The following is a 22,010-nucleotide window of genomic DNA, read 5'->3' on the forward strand; positions in this document are numbered from 1 at the left end:
ACCCTGTATTTGAAGAATTGATTTTTCTAAATCAAAGTAAAGAACGTTTTGTACCACCAAATTGCATCTGTATCTTTTGGCCCTTCTTCTAGTGTCTAAAGTTAGTGTTCTGCTCCTAATCCTATGATCTCATGTTTTCCTACTTCCCTGACAGCACGCCCTCTGTGAATTGGATAAATATGAAAGGAGCAGCATGTAAGGAAAAGAAACAATAGTTACTGAGTGTTTACAGCATGTGAAGCCACAGACTAGCAGGTTATGTATGTTAAAAGCATACAGTACATAGGAGAATATAATTAGGTTGGTGCTGCTATCCTTGTTTTAATATTAGGAAATTGACGTCTGCAAGGGTTATCTGTCTTGGGCAAGGCCACCCAGTCAGTGAGGAGAAGGGGCTGGGTGGGAAGGCTAATTTCGGTCCTTGCTATGCCCAGTTTCCCACATCAGTCCTCCCTGATCTAAGGCAAAGGCATCAGCATTGAGGAGACCTGAATGAGAACAGACCATGATAGCTCATGGCTAGAGAACTCCCTTCAGGTTGACATCAGCCCCATAATACAAACTCTTCCAGTACATGTAATCAAATAAATACGAAGCATCTGACCCGACTACCAAGCAATCTACAGTCTTCCCCTTTGGAAAAAAAACTCAGTAAATATCTGTTGAGATTCTACAACGGGCCAGGCAGTGGGGCAGGGGGTATGCACTGGGAAGTGAAACAGACATACTCCCTGCCGTCACAGGGCCTGCACTTACCTGGGCGATAGACTATTCAGATAAATACATGTAAAGATTAATACACTTATGCCCGGCCGGTGTGGCCCAGTGGTTGAGCATTGACCTATAAACCAGGAGATCATGGTTTGACTCCCAGTCAGAGCACACCAGGCTTGATCCCCAGTAGGGGGTGTGCAGGAGGCAGCTGACTGGTGATGTTTCTCTCTCATCGATGTTTTTATCTCTCTATCCCTCTCTCTCTAAAAACAAATAAAAAAATAATATTAAAATTAATACACTCATGAGAAAACTATATGAAATATCTGCTGACACCCAGATCCTGTGTCGGTGGTAACTCCCTGTGCAACAAAGCTATTCAAAGTAGAAGTGCAGTTGGCCTGGTGACTTATTCTGAGTGAACCCATGATGGCTTCTAGCGCTCTCAGCTTCCCTCCCTGCATGTTCACTAGGTACACTGACCTTCTTGTTCTTGAGAATGAAAATAAAGTTTCAATGGTACATCATCAACTATTGAAAAGCAGGATAAGATTAGTTCTTCTTCAGAATGTTAGAACCTCCTCTACCTAAAACTCTGAGTATAACTAACTCTGTAGTTCTGAAAAAAATACTCTCAAATTAATTTAGCCGTGGAAAAGTAATTTGTGGGGTTGGGTCTGGAGAAGGAAATTGAGGCAGACACTTCAAAGTAAAGACTCAGAACCTCCTCTGTGTGTTAGCACTCCATTCCTATAAGCATCTTCGTTCTCCCTTTCCTAGTTTTTAGATTTTTTTTTCCTGATAAAAGTGACAGATCTGACAGATTCAGAATGAATTTAGTTTTGTACTTTCATCTGGTAATAAGGTTTTGGTTGTTTCATGCAACGAGACAATCATATCCTTGTTCTTATTGTTTCAAAACCAATTTTAAAAGCTTGTTTTAGTTTTGTTTGTTTTCTTTCAAATGTCCCCATTAGGCATTGATAAATTTGAAGTTTCAGCCTTTTGGGGAATATTTTCATAAGTTTGGACTAAACTGTTACACATTTTTTGGCCTTTTCTCCATCTTTTAGTTTTCTGTGCAAACATGTTTTCTTCATACTCCCCAAATTCCTCCTTCATTGTTATTCACTTTAAATATTTGTTCAGATTTTCATTTTTTGGAGTCTTCCTCTCCTAATACATGTATTTCATTTTAGCCTCTCCACTCTTAAGACCAGAAAAATCTCTCCTCTGGCATGAAAATATTATGCGTATTCATAAATACTTGGTTATAATTCTTCCTCTTTGAAATAGAAATGTTATTTCTTCGTTTAATAATATCCAGTGCTGACAAGGGTTTTATGAAATAATTATTTTCCCAAATTGCTGCAAGCAGTGTAAATGTGTACAGCCCTTTTGGGAAGCAATTTGGCAATATAAAAAATGCCTTAAAAATGTCCATCCCTCTTGACCCACTTCTGGGAATTCACCCTAAGGGAACCATCCTAAATACAGAAAAAAGATTTATGCAGTATTATACTCATTGCAATGCTATTTATAAATATAAGAAAATGGAAAATAACCTTAATGGGAAACTTGAGTGGAAGAGTTAATTATGTTGGAATATTAAATGAGCCTAGATGATGATAAGATATTATAGAAAATGCTTGTGTCCAATACTGATTTCAAGAAAGAGGGGGGGGGTCAAAAACATAAATTCTATATTGCAAAATGAATACTACTGAACACAGTGAAGATTCTGCTTCTGGTCTGGAAGATATTCACAGACCAACCCTCCTACAGATAACAATAAATTCTGGACAAAATACAAAGACAAACAAAAGCACTACTGGAAGGCTCTGGAAATAACAAAAGCAGGAGCTGAGACTTGGGGAAAACAGGCAACATAGGAGGAACCTCCCATGCATCCAGCTTTGCCCTGAGGTTAGGTTGCAATTTCCATATGGCGCAGGGCAGCTGAAGCACCAAGAGAAAATCTGCTGTGTTTCGAAACTGAGGACCCAGTGGATGGATCCCACTCAGCTCCACCAAGTCCACCAGGGAGAAAAGGGGCAGCCCAGGGGGGTGCCTCACGATCGGTGTGTGATCTCTGCAACGTCTCTGGCTGACCTCTGAACCACTCATGTGTAAGGCAGACTCCAACCAGCTCAGCTAAAGAAAAAACAACGGCTGCTCTCCCCAGGCACGGCGGCCTGAGTCTAACCAAGTCAACTGCCTGCGAAAAACAAAATATCAACATTCTTGGGAGAAATAGAATCCAAAAATCTTCATACAATAAATTCACAATTTCTAACATTCGATGCAAATGTATCCAACATGTGGCGAAGCAGGAAAGTTCCATCCATTCCCAAGAGAAAAGACAATGGACACAGGCCAACCTAAGATGACCCAGGTGCACAAGGACTTCAACACAACACCACCTGTGCTCGGGTAGGTAAAGCAAAGATGATTACAATGAACACAAAATATAAGAATTGTTAGGAGGAAAATATATTAAATCATTATGAAACAGACTTATGAATATTTTTTTAAATCACTGGATGGGCTTAAATACGAATGAAGATAACAGAAAATAATCATTGGCCTTAAAGACCAATCTGAAGAAGAGAGAGAAGAAAGACTGAAAATGAGTAAATAGTGTCTAAGGGATTCATGGGACCACATCAGAAGTTCTAAATATAGATAAATGGAGTCTCAGAAGGCGAGGAGAGAGAACAGAGTCTTAAAAAAATAAATATAATGACTACAATTAACCAAATTTAGTGTAAGAGACAAACTACCAAATTCATAAAGCTCAGAGGACACAAAACGGGATGAACATAGGGTGGGGGAGAGCCTATACTTATAGTCAAATTGCTGAAAAGCAAACAAACAGAGACCTCTTTAACCATTTCAATAAAGACAAAATTTTTTAAGCAGACAGATTAGGAAGGAATAAAACTATTATTTTTGCAGTTGACATAGTTTTTAGAATTAAAAACACAATAAGTGACTTTAGAGTGGTTGAAGGATAACAGATTAATATATAGAAGTTAATTATATGCTTAGATATAGGCATCAAATAATTGGAAAATAAAATTTCAAAATCAATTCTACTTATGATAGTGTAAGAAACTCTAAGTACTCAATAGTATGTTTAAGAAAAGGCATGTGAGAGCTCTTCAATAAGAATAGAAAACTGTTAAAAGAAATTAAAATAAAAAAATGTAAGTGAATGGAGATATACAACCATGTTTTAGATTTCAAGACTGAACATTATAAAGATGTGATTTCCCCGCCACCTCACCTGTAGGTTAAGTGCAGTCCTAGTTATAATTCCAGCATGCATTTTATGGGGGAGGAATGGAAATTGACAAGATAATTCTAAAATTTATATGGAAATGCAAATAACCTAGTATAGTCAAGCAATTTTAAAATAAAACAAAATGAAGGACTTACACTACCTGTTTTCAAGATTTACTATAAAACTGTAGTGACCAAGACTATATTATTTTTTAAATTAATTACTTTTATTGGAGGCAACTATTATCTAGGACGCAGGTATATATATCTTGTCAAATTAAAAGAAATACTTTTATAACATATAAGTTTCTACAAAATACTATATATTATTATTTTATGGGTTTCTAATAGTCATATTGTTTGTATTATATTACCACTTGTTTTGTTCCCTTAATATTGTAATTTCAGAATTTAAATGATATATGTAGATCTAATTCATTAATTTCAAAAGCTATATTATAATTCATTGTATATTATCATATGTGTGGCAAGAGTCTATTATTGGCTGAAGGGTAGACCTATAGATCAATGGAAGAGAATAGAGAGCACAGAAATATATACAACTGGGTTTTGATTAAGATATCAGGAGAAAGTCTTTCCAACAAATGGTGCTGGAACAAGTGGAGAGCCACTTGCCATAAGAAATGGACATAGAAAAAAATATATATATAAAAAAATAAATGGACATAGGCCCTTAGTTCACAGCATCACACAAATTAACTAACAAAATGGATCACAGAACTAAATGTAAATGCTACAACTACAAACCTTCTAGAAGAAAACAGGAGAAAAATCTTTGTAACTTTGGCAGAGGTAATGAGCTTAAATAGGAAACGAAATGCATAAACCATAAGAGAAAAAATTTTATATATATATATATATGTATATAACTTTGTAAAAATGAAAAAAATTTCCTCTCCAAAGGACACCAGTAAGAATAGGTAAAGGGAGCCACAGAGCAGGAGAAAGTACCTGTAATACATATATCCAACAAAGGACTTGTATCCAGAATATACAAAGACTCCTGGTAATCCTATTTTAAAAAGATAAAGAGCCCAGTTTTAAAAACTGGCAAATAATTTGAAGAATCACTTCAACAAACAAGCCTAAGAATGGCAATACTCACTGAAGAATCTTTAGTCACCAGGGAAATGCAAATAAAGCCGCAATGAGATACCACACCACAAGCACTGAATGGCCTCACCCATTCTGACAAGATTTTGGAGCCGACCAGACCCTCACACGCTGCTGATAAGAACAGGCATCCTGCACCTTCTTTGAAATAAAAACTGTCTCGCAAAAAGTTAAAACTATGACAAATATATGACCCAGATATTCCAATCGTAGTTCTTTACTAAAGAGTAAGGAAAGCATGTCCACACAGCAGCTTGCACATAAATGTCCATGGCAGATGTATGCACAAGAGCAAAAAACTGGAGTAAACCCGAATGTCCATCCACAGGTGAATACGTAGAATAAAGCAGACCCAGATAAAGGACACGATGCATCACTAAAAGGAACTTCTGGCATGTGCCTCAATACCGATGCGCCTCAAAATCATTAAGCTGAGTGAATGACACTAGACACAGACATGACATGCTGCATAATCCCATTTAGATGCAATTCTAGACGAGGCAAATCCAAGCTAGAGTGACAAAGGGCAGATCTCCGGGGGCCTGGTGTGGGTGGGAAGAAGGATGTGCTACCAAAGGTCCCAAGCAATCTCTATTAAAAGAAATTAAAATGAAAAAATCTAAATAAATGGAGAGAGATACATATCATGATGGAAATGTTCACTGGTATATACAGCTTCCAAAACTCATTGAATTGTATACTCTACGTTGATGCAGTGTGCTTTACATAAAATACGCTTTAATAAAGTTGATTTTTAAGTTGCACATAGGAAACTATAAATCGAGCTTGGAAAGAAATTAGAGCGAGTTTTAAATGCTGGTAGTAGTATGTGGGTGATGGCATTCCGGGAAATTTGTATTTTTCTGGTTGCACTTCTAGGAATTTTACAAACTTTCCTTAATGAATATGAATCGTTTTAAATTAAAGCACATAAAGCAGTCTATGGCATTTATTAGATTAAGGCCAGTATCCTGTTCCCGGTTAAAGGTATGACTAAGATATATATTTTTGCCCAAGACATATTGTTTCCAAATAATCCTCTTCCTGTTAGTCAGACTTAAGGGCAGAGAGGTCATCCCGGAAAGATAAGTGTTCTCCCTTCTCCTCTACACTTCAGGCATGACATTGGAACAGAGACAATTCAATAATTCATCAAAAATAGTATTTTCAGCTGAATAATATCCATCATAGGGCAACAAAAAAACAACTGGATTTGGAGTTTGGTTCTTTAATCTGGTTACTACCTTGTGTGCCTTTTCAATTTTGCTAATTTTATTTTTATTTATTTATTTATTTATTTATTTATTTATTTATTGCTGAGAGAGAGAGGTTTGTTATTCCACTTATTTATGCATTCATTGATTGATTCTTGTAAGTGCCCTGACCAGGGATTGAACCCACAGCCTTGATGCATCAGGACAACGCTCTAACCAACTGAGCTACCCAGCCAGGGACAATAGTGGTTATAAACATAATGCCCAAATTCTTTGACACAGCTCTCATTCTTGAATCCGGGTGGACTAAAAGAGAATGGCAGAGGCTATAATATTCCCAACCCCTGTCGGAAGAGCCGTGCAGCCTCACCTGGTTCTCTTGGGAGGGCTGCACTGAGCAAGCCAATCACCATCCAGGAAGTCTGACTGCCCAGAGGCGGCCATGCTGGAGAGGCCAGCAGGAGCAGCAGCAGTCAACAGCCCCAGCTGAGCTCCTAGCCAACATCTGGTGTCAGGGGCCAGCCCTGCCAGTGGCCCCGGGAAGTCCAGCCCAGCTGAGTCTTTGGATGACTGCACCCCACCTGGTATTCGACTATAATCGCATGAGAGACTAAGCAAGAACTGCTTGAATTCCTAACCCAAAAATTTGTGGCAAAATAAAAGTTGGTTTTAGCCAGTATGTCTTGGTATTATTGATCATACAGCAATACTAAATGGCACCGTGATCTTGGGTGAGTTATTTGACCTCTTTGAACTCTTAAGCCATGCCTGGCTAGTGTGGCTCAGTGGCTGAGCATCAACCTATGAACCAGGAGGTCACGGTTCAATTTGGGCTCAATCCCCAATCGGGGTCATGCAGGAGGCAGCCAATCAGTGATTCTCTCTCACCATTGATGCTTCTATCTCTCTTTCCCTCTCCCTTCCTCTCTGAAATCAATAAATAATAATGATAATAATAGTAATGACAATAAACAACTCATAAGCCTTACATTTCTAATGGGAATACCACCTACTTTTTTTGCAAGACTTAAAAGGATGCTGTAAATCTGGGAGTACTGAGCAAATACTTGCCATTTTACTTCATTCTCTTATTTACATGTTTAACATGTTGAGTACATGTTTACTGAATACCTACTATATGTGAGGCCTGTATAGTAACCATTGATAAGATATGGAATATGGTTCCTCACATTAAGAACTCACATTTGGATAGAGAAAGTGGTCAAGAAATAAGATGGTAGAGTGAAGTGTGATAAGGCCACCACTCCAGGTGAGTGCAGGAGCCATGGGGACCACAGCCGGGGGCGACCTCCGACTCTGCTGGGAGCAGAGAGAATGGTCAGATTCTGGAATCGGTGTGGAGGTGGGGAGGCCTAGGAGTGGAGGGAAGATCACTCCACAAGAGAATCGGGCGTCTGGCTTAGCTCTGTAGCAAGTGAGTGTAAACTAAACAAGGAATGCAGCCTGTGTGGGCCTACGTAAATTGTGGTGAAAACAGACACGTGTGAGCACGGTGGAGGCACCCTAGTGTCTATCTTCCATGCACTTTTCTGGCCACATGAGAAAAAAAGAATAAATAGGCAAACAAATAATCAAGGAAAACAGACTTAAATAACTGCTGCCTTGAATAGTCTTTGTGACTTTGGATCTTCAAAGCATCATACAGGGCTCAGGTATGAGATTTCATCAGAAACGTCTCATTCTGCTGGAGGCAGTCATGGGCAAAGGTGATACTGGGAGGCAACAGGAAGGTGGGTCAAAATCTTTGCAAAATCCCTTTTTTAAGTCAGATTTACACAGGGATTTTCCTACCTCTCTGCCTCCCGTGGCCTAATGGTTGTCCTGTGACCAGTAGAGTTATTCCTTGACCATAATCATCACTTGCGCAAAGAGTATGCGTGTCCGTGTGTGTCCGTGTGTGTCCATGTGTGTGTGTGTATGCACGCATGTGTGTTTGGGGTCAGCAAGAATCCAGGAATCAGAAAAAGAAAGCACCTTCCCATTCGTCATTTCAGTAGGTCGATTTACCACCTCCATGTTGGAGGCAGAATAAGCAGAATGTCACATAACTGATGTGTAAGGTCACGTGACAACGGAAACAGAGCTGATTCAATATCAACTCCTAGATTTCCATCCCCAGTGCTTTCCACCTACCTACCTCCTGTGAACAATAATATGGCCGAGCCCAGTGGTGATAGCAGTGAGGTTTTAGACATCAAGGCGTTGGCCAGACGGAGAAAAGGGAGAAGGAGGACGTATTTGGAACGAGGAACCTGGGTACCCCCTTCGCTGGGAAAGGTCCCTGATTCTCTGAGGCAGACACGCGAAGGGCTCTAAACAAATGCCAAGTTTAATTAGCTCAGATCCAAGTGAAATGGACTAAATTCAATTTGCTATTTGCACACCTTCTTTTCTCCCTTGGACCAGTTTAGGGTTTTAAACAGCTAAGGGGGATGGGAGAAAAGTGAAAGTCAAAAAAAGAAGGAAAGAGACAAGCAGAGCAGCGCGAACACTGAGGGGTTGTGCCCACTGGGTTATTTTAGGAACGAGTGGGAGGATTTGTTGGGCGATGGGAAAATGTCTCCCACAGGGTCTCATGATGTAGACAAGGGCCCTTCCCCTCCTTTGGTGGCACCTGGCACACAGAAGGGCTAAAGCGTATTGGCCAGAAGGAACTCTGCAGGAGGAGCTGTGGTGTCCCAAAGCGCTGAAGAGACGCTCTGGGCTCAATGCTGTGTGCTGAGGTATTAGCCTGCTGACCGCAAACAGGAATACCCCACCACGTGGAGTTTTCCCTTTCCCCTCCCCGCCCTCCCCCATCAGCATCCCACATTTCCATCCCAGGAGAAGACAACTTCTTTCCAAAGCTGCCTCCACACTGCACCTTGCTTCAAATGTGGCCATCTCAGGGCGAACCTGCATCCCTCTGGTTAAGCTCACACCCAAAGGTCCCTGCATTTCATAAATCTCATCTCATCAGGGTACAATGCAGGTGAAACCTCCTTTTAAAAACGCTGTTCTGCAAACTCACACACAAAACAACAAAAACCACATCATTTTCAACCTCTCCCCACCACTCCCAACTCCACCCCACCAGACCCCCACCCAAGGGCAAAAATGGCAAGTTATGTAGTTATATGGGTTCATTAACTAAGACTTGGGTTTCCTGAGTCCTCATCCTGTTTCTACCAATGCTGTGGCTTCAGGTAAGTCATGTGACTTCCCCATTTTCTTATAAGAGAAAAAATAATTCCATCTGCCCCATACATTCTGCAAAGCTACTATCCAGTTCAGATGAAATACCCTCAGGTGGTCATACTGTACATCTTGATGACCCATCCTAAACCTGCTAAACTTTCCGTTTTTCCCATCCTCAAAAATGATGCTCTCCAGTCATGCATTCACTCAGGCCAAAATATGGCAGCCTTTAATGGTCCCTTCCTTTGTCCCCCAGAAAACAGCCAGTCCAACCTTCTCTCTTTCTGTCCTCTTTCTTATACACATGCTCCATTCACCCTCACTTTTCTGCTGATCATCGAACACATGAACCTTGTTCTTGCCTCAGGGTCATGACATTGCTCTTTTCCTGTTCTTCTCCAGTTCATGCAGGCTTCTACTCAAATGCCACCTCCTCTGAGAAGCCTTCCCTGCCCACCCTTATATGAGCTACCCCCTTCTTCCCCTTTCATACACTCCACATCAGGCTTTATTTTTCTTCATAACGTGTATTGCTATCTGAGATGATGCCATGCTTTGATGTCTCACTCTTCCATCAGAATAGAATGGTCAGGAGATTAGGATCTCTATCTCTCCATCACCATACTCTCTATACTTAGCTAAATGCCTGGCATTCAGTAGGCACTCAATAATTATTTGGGGAAGAAATGCATATATAATGCATGTGAAAATACGTGGAAAAGTTCAAAGCTGCACAGTTGATAGGAAGATTACACATCAACTCTGCCTACCTACTCTAATGAAAAGAGGATTCACACGTAGGTTTGGAAATTTCTTGTAAACACAGGCAGGCAGGTTTCAAATCTGCAGGTTGAAAATATTTTGGGGGGAAAAAATCCCAGAGAATTTCAAAAAGCAAAAATTGAATTTCCCACGCATTGAACACTAGGCCAAATTCATGTGAATGAAGTGGTGGGTAGGTATGTCCTACTGAAGCCTATATGTTAAATACAAACCACGGGGGATTGGTTCCAGAACACTCCCATCCCGTGGTTATCAAAATGCACTGATGCTCAAGCCCCTTACATAAAACAGTATTTGCATATAACCTATATTTGCATAGAAGCTACAGCAGGGTACGCCTACACATCACTTCTTCGGTATGGATTCAGCATATAGTGCTTGGTGCGTGGCAAATTCAAGTTTTGCGTTTTGGAACTTGCTGGGATCCCCGCCCCCCCAAAAAAATATTTTCCATCTGTAGTTGGTTGAATCTGTGGATGTGAATCCTGCACTAACAGGGCTGACTGCATAGGTTGTATGCAAATGCCGTGCCATTTCCTATAAGGGACTTGAGCATCTGTGGACTTGGGTATCCTTGGGAGACCTGGGACCCATCCCCCACGGATACTGAGGGACTTGATTGTCTGTGTTCCAGGAACTCGCCTGCCTGGTTACATGAGGAACTCTCTTTAGAAAGGAAGGATCTGAAAGAAATGAATTCCAGTCTGCTAGGCATGATGTGTTATTTCCCAAATTGCTCTGGGCTTCCCAGGGACTGGCTTCAGGCTTAGGGGTGAGAGGGCCAAGGCTCCCTGCAGCCAGAACAGGAGGCCCCTGCTGAGGACCAGGTGAGCTATGTTCTGAGGGAATGGCCGCCAGGGCCAGGCCCCCCCTAAGGCCTCCCTCACCCACTGGTCCCAGGGTTTCTCTCTCCAGCTAATAACAAAGCCTTCTGTTATTAACACCCCTAAGTGCGAGCACCCTTAAGTGCTAGAAAAAACACATGCCAGGGACTAGATTTGAGCTCAGGCTCTTCCTTGCTGTGTGACTTTGAGAAAATTACTTAACCTTTCTGATTCTTTTTTAACTAAAAAAAATTTTTTTGTTTGTAATATGAAAAATAGGAACACTGATTCCTGCCTCCTAGATCTTCTTTGAGATAAAGTATTTGTAAGAGATGTTAGGGAGCCCTTTGCGACACGTCTGGTACCCTGACTTTCCCAGGAAGGTGAGAGCCCAACTTTAAACAGCTTTTCTGTGGGTAGCCTTTGCCAGGTGGATGTGAACAGATAAATAGCAGGGGAGCATGAAGAGCTAATTCCACAGCACTGCACAGCTATTACTCCCCATTAGAGGAAATTTGTATTCAAAGATTATGTAATTGTGAAATGCCGAACAATTACAAAATATTTTGGCTCCTAGTGGGTACGGGGGAGGGATGCAAAAGCCCGAAATAGAAGAAGGTGGTGGCTCAGAGGGAAATTTTGTCATATCTGCTGGTGAATGACTAAAAACTCCACCTTCCCACACACATTGTGAACACTTCCGGCAAAATGAGTCATCGTGCTATGACGGCGAGTATTTGCTAAGCCTCTGCCATACGCCGGTTTCTAGACCTGGCCTGGCCCTCAGAGCTGGGGCAGGCTGTTTTCAATCCTCCGACTAAGGGGGAGCCTGAGTGCCTCTGAGAAAGGCTGCAAACCCACAGCAAGTGCACATAACAACCTTCCTCCAGGCCTTCCTCAGAAGGCCTACGCCATGTACTTGGGTCACCATCACCCAGGTAAGAGGAACATTGTATTTTCCTTTTTATTTCTTTATCTTTATTGATTGATTTTGAGAGAGAGAGAGAGAGAGAGAGAGAGAGAGAGAGAGACATATCAATTTGTTGTTCCACTTATTTATACATTCCTTGTATGTGCCCTGACTGGTGATTGAACCCAAAACCCTGGTGTTTAGGGACGGCCCTCTAACCAACTGAGCTACTGGGCCAGGGCAATATTTTCCAAAGACAGTAGAATACAAGTTGACACAGATACCCAGGGACACAAGGCCTATGTAGAGTGGGGGGTATATGAACTCCCAGGTAACAGAATGATCATTTTCCCAGCCCCCACGTGTATAATTTACATGGACATATGTAATATTTATTGCTTCCTTGGTCTCTATGATAAACTGTGATGGTGGGAAAGGCAAGTAAAGGCATTTCCATCCCCAACCAAGAGAGGAAACCCAGACCAGTATCTCAACCTCAGAGGAATGGGTGTGATAAGTGACCCCCTTGAAGACCTTGAAGATGCAGGGTGTCACCAACGAGGTCCCTTAAGAACTCAGCTGGGTCCGGCAGGATGGCGGTGAGCAACTGGTTTGACAGATGCAAACCGATTGTAGGCTCAAGTGCAGCCGCCAGATGTGGTGCCCATGCTGCAGCCAGTTCACACAGCCTCGGGCAGGCAGTCTGTGGCTACTGACCTGGAAGGAGGGTCAGAAGCAGTTTCCCCTCCCCTGGGGTGGGGAGCGCTGCACATTTACAGTCTTGCCCCACAGCTGTATTAATGGCCCTACCTTCTGGCATGGCGGCCTGAAGGGATTTGGTAAGACGTGTGCTCCAGAAGGTCCTGGAAATCTGATGAAGAATCGGGGTTTGCTACATCACTGAAGAGTTTAGGTGTCTGTGGTCTGTGGCATGCCACGCATCGGTTCCAAAATAAATGAGAAAGCCCTGCATCTTATACTTCCAGCGGGGAAGCAGAAGGCTTGGGAGGCCTCTTTGGGTTCTGAAGGCAGCACGTTAAATACTTGGGGATGCCGCCCTGACCCTCTTCCCAGTGGCAGGGAAGGCTGCCAGCTCCGAGTGAATCGCAGAGGAAAAGGCTCTGCCGCAGGGCAGGCTGGGGTGCAGACCCGGCCATTTGCACCAGATGATCCGGTGGACCCTGTAGTCTAACAGCCATCGGTGGTAATAAATACGGCGCGGAGTTCATAACAAAAGTGCCAATTAGGAAACTTATAATGCAGACCCCTGAGCTTCTGGAAGAAGGCCAGGCCATCTGGAGAATAAAGCTGTGCATTTGCAGGGGGAGACGGTCCTGGTAAGCTGCTGGGTCCAATCAAGACACCAGGAAGCCAGAGCTGCCTATCAAGAGCTGGATCCTGTCACATCCACTAAGCCAAGTGGGAGTGTTAGTGAAGGGAGCTAGATATTAATACAGGGAGGGAGCAAAGGAAATCGGGCACTATTCAGCATAATACACTAGGGAGCATAAGCCTGCTTAACCAGGAAAGGACAGCTTCACACACTGCAGGGGCAGCAGCATTGCCCCTCCAAGCGGATTAACAACCCCCTTCACCCATCCAGGGAGCAGCCCACCCTAGGAGCAGGATTGTCAGGGGGGAGAAAGGGGTGGTAAGTGCATGCTCAATAGGAGCCCGATGGCACCCCTAGAGGCCTGTCACTCTAGCCTGGGAAAGGACAGGATTGAATAAGGGACACAGAACCTCAAAAGATCTAAAAAATGGATTGATTAGGGGGTGGATCCATCAGAAGTCACGAAAGCTTGGGAAGTTGATGGGTCAGTTTGAAGAAGCACCTAGTCGTTCCCAAGCCCAAGATACTATAACCTAAGCCTCACAAAGACTCTCGCCTATAAACATACGTTCATCCCACTGTGCACATGCTCTCTGTGTAACAGCCATGTGGCCCTAACAGCCTCTTCCACCTTAAGGTCACAGCTGTAGTGTACTGGACAGAGAAATAAACTGGGGGTCAGTAAACCAGGGTTGGGGGCCCAGATCTGTCATTGGCTCAGGGTAGAGAAGTCACTTCACCCTCTCTATGCCTCAGTTTTCTCGTCTGTATTATGGGGTCATTTCTAAGTACTCATTTCCCACTCCACAATCCCGAGTTTCTAGAATATTTCATTTTAGGCCTCTTGGAGTGCAAGGTCAAGGCATTGACGTAGCAGCCACATTTTACCGGAGGCCTCTCGGATCTTACTGGATGAACTCTCCCATAATAATGCACAGTAATAATGATCATTAATAATGCATGTGATCGTTAAAGTAAGTAGCATCATATTCCTCTTCACTCAGATGGCAACTTTTAGCCGAGAGTCTGCTGATGCTTGAGCAAGACCAAGGAAGGCAAAGAGGGGCTGCTATTTGAGCCACTCCCTTCAATCTTCCCTGTGTGCATTTTCAACCTAAAGGGAGGTGGCCTAGGTGGTGAAGAAAACCTGGGATTTGGCTTTAGAAGCTGGAGCTTCATGGCCAGATTCTTCTCATTTCTAGCTGTGTGACTGTGGGCAAGTGCCTCAACCTCTCTGGGCCTCAGTCTCCTCATCCATGAATGCCTCTCTGCTCTCCTCCCAGGGCTGTTGCCGAGATCACCTCCGATAAGGGATGTGAACATGTCTTGTAAACTGTTAGTCTCTTTGCAAACACAGGCATTGCCATCCTGGTATTCAAAAGCAAATGGCACATGGATATTTCACAAGCATGGACTGGGGCAGATTATTTGCAAAGCGTGCCCATCTAACGGGGTTTTATAAGTACACACACACCCCCTCCTTCTTACGATTTCCCTAATAATCTCTTTCCAAATCTTGCCTTTACACTCCCTTTGTCTCTCTCCCCTGTCATTTCTCTCTAATATCTCCTCTCTCGCCGAGCAATTTATTACTGAACACTGGGGTGGCATTTGGGGAGACCGTTAGAAAAATACACAAACACATATTTTGTACAGAGACGTAAGCAAAACGAAGCAAGGACACGTCGATTCTAAGCTAAGATATTAAAAAATATACATCTTCCTTGTGGGCCTGTCAGAGCCGCTCCTATTAGCGATACTTAGTCTGAAATTAGGTTTAACAACCCCATCCCCTTAGGTGGCCTCAAATCCATTCACATGTGGCACTAACGGGGGAGGGAAAGAAATGAAACAGGCTTGGACGCATTTCTTTTCCCCTTAAAAAAACACACAAACCTATAAGAGTTTTTACAAAGCCTTTTGGAGCCTCTCTTGGCTAAAAAAGAAATCCTTTTGCCATTATCGGCCCCTGCAGCGAGGGCTCGCTAGCTGCAAGATTATGAGGAGGGTAAGCATTAATTAAATCTACTGCAAGAGAACAATTAGGTACACAGACCCGTCAGGGCGAGTTGTCACTATTCAGTAGCAAAGTTGGATAGGCGCTCCATCAGCAGAACTGTCAGGCGGCTGTTAAAAGGATATAAATGTATCCCCAAAGTATCATTTCATTTGGGGGTGGGGGGCGGGGAGATTGGATTGCAAAGGATTAATGAGGCGAGGGGTTTGTGTTTTGAACTGGATGCAAAATGCAAACCAAGTAAGTTGTGATATAATCATTTAACCTTAATGCTTCCTTACATTTGGGTTTCCAACACATGGCGGGGACAATTAGACCTCGTACATCAAACCAACATTTTCCATCATGAAATGACATAAAGGTTAGAGTTTTAAAAAACGAAATTGCACACAAGTTTACAGCGGAATCATAAAATCTAATTTACACAGATGGCATATTCTTAATAATAATTAGGCGAGAAAAATGAACTCGAATCCCACCAGGGCAATTAGGGGATTGAGGGAAGGGCCCTTTTGTGCGGCTGCCTTTATTTCTGCCAAACTTCAGTGCAACCTCGGAGGCCTGTGTATGTGCCCAGCCCCACACGGGCGATGGGAATGCAAGTGTTGGAGGCAAGCCCTGCAAACAGGCCGAGCTTCAGTGCGGGAGAAGGGACAGCGGCTGGGGGCAGGTGCATCTGAGTTTATATCTAGGCTCCACCACTGCCTGACCATGTGAGCTCGGGCAACCTAACCTCATGCATTTCTTTTACAAGTTAGGGTTATGGAAGGGTGGCTATCATTACACATGGGGAAGCACCGACAGAGTGGCTGGTACAAAATAGGCGGCCGATTACCGCTGTTGTTTCCTATCAGGTACCAATCCCAAAGTAAGAAATGGAATAAAACAGCACAGTGCTGCCCGGTTTGTGTGGCTCCGTGGTTGAGGTTGACCTATGAACCAGGAGGTCACAGTTCAATTCACAACACATGCCTGAGTTGTAAGCTCGATCCCTATTAGGGGATGTGCAGGAGGCAGCTGGTCAATGATGTTTCTATCTCTCTATCCCTCTCCCTGCCACTCTCTCTAAAAATCAATAAAAACACATATTCTTTAAAAAGCACAGTGTTGGGGGAGTCATGGGCACTGATGGCTTCCAGCCGAGGCGAGGAATAGGAAGCCTGATTGGTTTCACTGTGGGCCGGGTGGACAATTTAATGGCCAACACCAAGGTCATGTCCCCCAATGCACTTAGAACAATTTGTAATTGTCGCACATGAATGCCTCCTTGCTTGATAGATGGCCTGCCTGCTTCCTCCGCCATGCCGTGAGTCCACAGAGACAGGGACACTGTGTGCCTGGTTTTCCACTGCCATCTCAGGGCCTAGCAGGGTGTCTCCTATGTGATAGGCACGCAGCTGAAGGCATGGATGAAGGTCGTGTTGGAAGTCATGGGCAGGGATCTAGCAGGAAATTCTGGAATCTAGGAAACGGGACTCAGCAGCAGCAGCACTAGAGAGAACTTAGGAAGGACTCTCCTAAGACAGGAGATGTACTGGGACCATGGACGCTGATTTTAGAATGAGGCCAGAGAAGCTATCAGGGATCCTGGGATGCTGTAATTATCAGTGTAGCTACCTGTCTCAAGATCTTGTCCATTTATTCCCATGCATTCTGCCTGCAAGCAGAATTTCTTCAAGACCCTCCCCCATCTTGGACTCTATGAACAGAGCTACTGACGTCACAACATTCCACTGAAGGGGAGCACACCGACCCTTCTCAGCCAACGTCTTCGGGAAGGTAACCAGGGCGACAGATATAGGGGGAGGTCGGATGTCACAGCTACTCCCCAGAACCTTCACAACTAGACCGCACATAGGGCCTTTTTATTTCTAGACGCTATTCTGACAAAATGGACTATTTCTATGGCCTGAAGGAGAAATATGAGGACTATGCACCGAAACAAAATATTAAATACTACCACTTTGTCTGGACAGTGCCCATGGTTTCTGGAAGTGTTCTCTTTCAGCCACAGTCCCTCCGCAACGCCTCTACCCCGGAAAACAAGATCTAAATAAAACCAGCACACACCAACTGCTTCGCCCTCCTCCCACCCCTGAGGGAAAGAATGTCTTGCAGAGGCATCAAAATTAAACCACATTTAGTCATCAATGTTGCAAAGAGTCATCGCGGAAAATAAAATAAAATTTCATGAAATGGGGCCAAAGCCAGATAATTGAAGTTATAAGATGTCAAGGTCCATAAAGAGAATGTCTCACTTCCTGAGAAAAACCTTTAAATTCTGATTCTTGGGGACAGAATTGTATACCTGCCCATATGATTATATTTTTAGCAGTAGAGTTCAATTTATCTAGATTATTACTTTGCTTACTTGATCTACTAGGAAGAGTTCTATAAAATCTCTCACTTTGATTATATAGTCATCAACTTGCTGAACTTCTCTCACTTGTTTCCTTACCTATTTGGGAGCTGTGTTGTTCCTGCACATAAGCACAGATTTCATTTGTCTCCTGGTGAACCGTCCTTTTAATAATTAATTAGTGACATTTTTTTAGACCTAAAAATAAACAAACCTTTATTCTGCAGATGACACGATTTAAATATATAAAACCCTAAAAACTCCAACAACAAAACAACTTAGATCTAATTAACACATTCAGTAAAGTTGCAGGACACATTAGCGTACAAATATCTGTAGCATTTCTACATACTAACAATGGATTCTCTAAAAGGGAAATAAAGAATATGGTTCCACTTACAATAGCATCAAAAACAATAAAATACTTAGAATTAAATTCAACCAAAGACCTCTACATTGAAAAATACAAGACACTGCTTAAAAAAATTGCAGAAGATTTAAATAAATTGAAAGGTATTCTGTCTGCAACAACTAGAAGAATTAATGATGTTAAAATATCCATACTGCCCAGAGCCATCTATAGATTCAATACAATCCCTATCAAGATCCCAAGGCATTTTCCCGGGAGTATTTTGTTATATATTTATATTTCTTCCCCAGCTTCCATTTGATTGGTGTTTGCTTAGTATATATGTTTTCTTTTCCTTCTCTGTCAAACTTCTGTGTCTATGTTTTAGGAAAATTATATTTCTGAGCTTTAATATGCAAATTATATTTACTGTGATTCCCCATGCTCTTGGCTTATTGCTACATTACCTTTCATCTTTTCCTTCCTTGTCCTTTCTCTTCACCTTCATCCCATCCCACCTACCTGCCTGCCAGGACACCAGCTTCTACGCTCAGAGCCCAGGCTTCACATTTCTTCCTCATCCCTGACACCCGAGGACTTCCCTTTCTTCATTTTGAGTTGAACTTACATTTATTGAAAGAAGCTATATTTCACCCAGCATGGTGTGTGTGTCTGTGTGTGTGTGTGTGTAAGGAAGAGGACCTCATCAGCTTATAGCACCAAGCTGTTCAAAGTCTAACCCATTTGCCAGCTTTCTTCCCATATAGGAATGGCAGCTTCTGTTACAAATAAAAACATTTCTGTCTTTCAAAACATATATTCTAGATTTGGAACTTTTCCCCAAAGTATTAAAGCCCAATAGGAAAGTATAGAATAGGAGCTGATGAAAGAGTCCCAACTGCTCAGCAACATCTTCCACTCCCTGCCCCTGAGTGTCTATTTGGAGCACAGCTTGCTGAGGCCCCTGCACTGCACCCCTCATCCTCAGCACGTTTAACCGTGTCTTCTCCAAACATGGGGAAATCAGAGCTTCTGGTAACCTCCTAAGGCATTTACCCGTTTGATTACAATTGTATCAGAAAAGAGCTCACACTGCCAGCTTTTAATAATGTGTTTTACCCCAATTCCCCAACAGTCAATTCTACTGCAGTTATAAGGCCTACATGCTTTCACACATTCAAATGGCATGCAGAGAGGGCAGTAAGTCGGGGGCTTCCATGCCTGGGTCTCCTAGTTCCTGTCTGTGGCATGGATGAGGTCTCCCCTCTACCATCCTTGGCATCTACAAGCAGGTCAAATGAGATTACCTTGACATTCATTTCCATCTCTGTTGGACGAAGAGAATGCTGGAAACTGTTTTACCCTAGTATATGTTCAGGAGGCTGAGGCAACAAGGACTCTGAGACAAAAGGCTCTGCCTAAAGTCACACAGCTGTTAGGGTCAGGAGGGTTTGGATCTAAGATTCTTTAAGTAAAAATCTGAGATGCCCCCTTACACTGGGGGTTGCAGGATGAATCTGGCTACTGCCAGTTTTTGTATGATCTACAAGCTAAGAAGGTTTTTTTTTACATCTTTAAGTGGTTAGAGCAATCAAAACAAGAATATGTTAAGATATGAAAATTATATGAAATTCACATTTGAGTGTCATTAATAAATTCCATTCTTCTCATTAAAACTTCATAAAAAATGGTACTTGATAATTATTATATATTGAATTCCATCCATAAAATTTATAGAAAATGAATGTTCTCTCATTGTATAAGTGCCTTCATACTATCCTTAAGTTTACCTCTTGGTCAGCGAGGCCTCAAATATTTTCTATCTGGCCCTTTACTGAAAACATCTGCTGATCTTGCACTAGACAGACCATCGGCCTTTGCCAGGATGGAGCCAGGATCCCAAGTCCATACACCACAAGCCAGGCTGTATCTCACTAGCATTGGCTTGAGATCCAAACCTCTTTAGCACAGTTACAGACAGGCAAGGTAGCAGAGGTACAAAAAAGTATACCGACGTACCTGGCAGATATTGCGGGTTCAGTCCCAACCACAATAAAGCCAGGTGTAACCTTTGCACTGGTGGAGGGTCGTGCCTCCCATGTGTAAAAGACACAGCACCAACGGAGCTCAATAACGCAAGTGCAAGAACACAAGGAGTGCCTGTGGCCTTCAGATCGCCTACAAAAGGATGAGGATCGGAGACTGGTCCTCCCTTGACATTATGATTTTGTCACATAGTTCAGCCTCAGTTTTTCCATCCACAAAGTGGGAATGATGGTGCTGACCTCATGAGCTTGTGAGGATCACCCTAGGTTTCACCATAAAACAGAGGCTTCATGGGATATCAAAAGTTGCAGGTTTCAAAGTTCACCCCAGTATCTTATCACTTTCTCTTTCAAGAAACGAAGTCTGCCCTAGCTGGTTTGGCTCAGTGGATAGAGTATCAGCCTGTGGACTGAAGGGTCCCAGGTTCAATTCCGGCCAAGGGCACATGCCTGGGTTGCGGGTGGTGTGCTGGAGGCAGCCAATCAATGATTCTCTCTCATCATTGATGTTTCTATCTTTCTCTCCCTTTCCCTTCTTCTCTGAAATCAATAAAATATATATTAAAAAAAGGAAATGAAGTCTGTTCCTCCATCCGAGTCTGAGACAACCTCGTGACTCTACGAGCGAGAGAATGAAGCAAGGAGAATGATGTGTGCCTTCTGAGCTTAAGCCCCAAAGCATCTCCTTCTGCTGTGCTTGGAGCCCTCTGCCTGTGGCCCAGCCTCTGGGAGCTGGCTGATCCAGGTCAGATTAGTCTGCCTCACCCGGACCAGAAGGCCTGCCCAGCTGGGCCCCAACCAAATGCCTGGTTTAAGAGCCAGATGAAGGGTTGCTGTAGTAATTCACAAAGTGGCAGGGTGGTTATTTGCCACAACTCTCACCCACAGAGCACCGGAGCCCTCCGAGGAGGGAAGTATCCCTGAGCTGTGTCGGCAGACGCCACCAGGACCACATCCAGAGCCTTCTGTTTAAGGCTGTTTGCAGTTGCCTCTCCACCCGGCCGGGCCAGACAGAATGCACTGACAGCCACCTGGCATATTTCAGCTGAACAAAGAAAACCGCCTGGAGGAGACACACACTTTCAGGAACGCAAACTTCTCTGAAAGACACATCAGGGAAGATTTATGGAAGCAGCTGTGTGCTCGGACTACCAATCACCTCTCCGCTGCCTCAGTCCAACACGACCTGGGGTGGCTGGATTGTTGTGGTATCGGCCCTGGCAGCTTCTCTCAGGAGAGGCCTGAAGTCAAGAAAAGGAAAGCCAGAGGCCCTGGAAGAAGGCTCCCAGATAAAAACACACATCGTCCCGTCTGTGAAGAAGCCAGGGCTCCGATTCCAGGATGCAGCTAATCTGCAGTGTGCGTGAGAGGAGCGTTTCCATGAACTTTCCAACACGTGCTCACCGCAGCCCTGGGAGACAAGAGGGCAGGTATTGTCACACCCCAGGTGCTGGGGATGGAGTCCAAGATCGAGCAGTTTCCTCAAGGACCTTAAGAGCTGGGTTCATATCAGGTTTTCTGACTCCAAATACTGGGCTGCACACGAGACAATAAATGCTTCCAATCAGATTTGTAATCAAAGGCCATTTGAGTTGGAGGAGACCTGAGGAAATGGTCCAGTCCATCGCCTGCGCTCTCCAAATGAGCAAGCAGGATTTATTAGTGCTCACTGTGTTCAGTGTGGCCTGCTGAGCACTTTGCATACATTAACTCCAGCGCTCCCAGCCTCCTGAGAAGGAGGCTGACTGTACTAATTGCGGACTGGGTAATGGGTATGTAGCACAGTAAGTCACTGCCCAAAGTTGAGCGAGCCAGAGGCAGAGCTGGGATATGAGTCCATACGGA

General features: G+C 43.4%; 1 protein-coding gene across 1 annotated transcript in view; it reads right to left on the reverse strand.

Moving 5' to 3' along the window:
- Positions 1-408: 408 nt before the first annotated feature.
- Positions 409-22,010, reverse strand: part of LOC111826519 (astrotactin-2-like) — a 128,836-nt gene continuing 107,234 nt past the window's right edge. The window contains exon 3 of the mRNA XM_023755969.1: positions 409-488. Coding sequence (XP_023611737.1) covers positions 409-488 — 80 coding nt within the window. The remainder of the gene's footprint in view (positions 489-22,010) is intronic.

The sequence above is a fragment of the Myotis lucifugus genome, unplaced genomic scaffold, assembly GCF_000147115.1.
Source record: "Myotis lucifugus unplaced genomic scaffold, Myoluc2.0 scaffold_87, whole genome shotgun sequence".
Lineage (NCBI taxonomy): Eukaryota > Metazoa > Chordata > Mammalia > Chiroptera > Vespertilionidae > Myotis > Myotis lucifugus.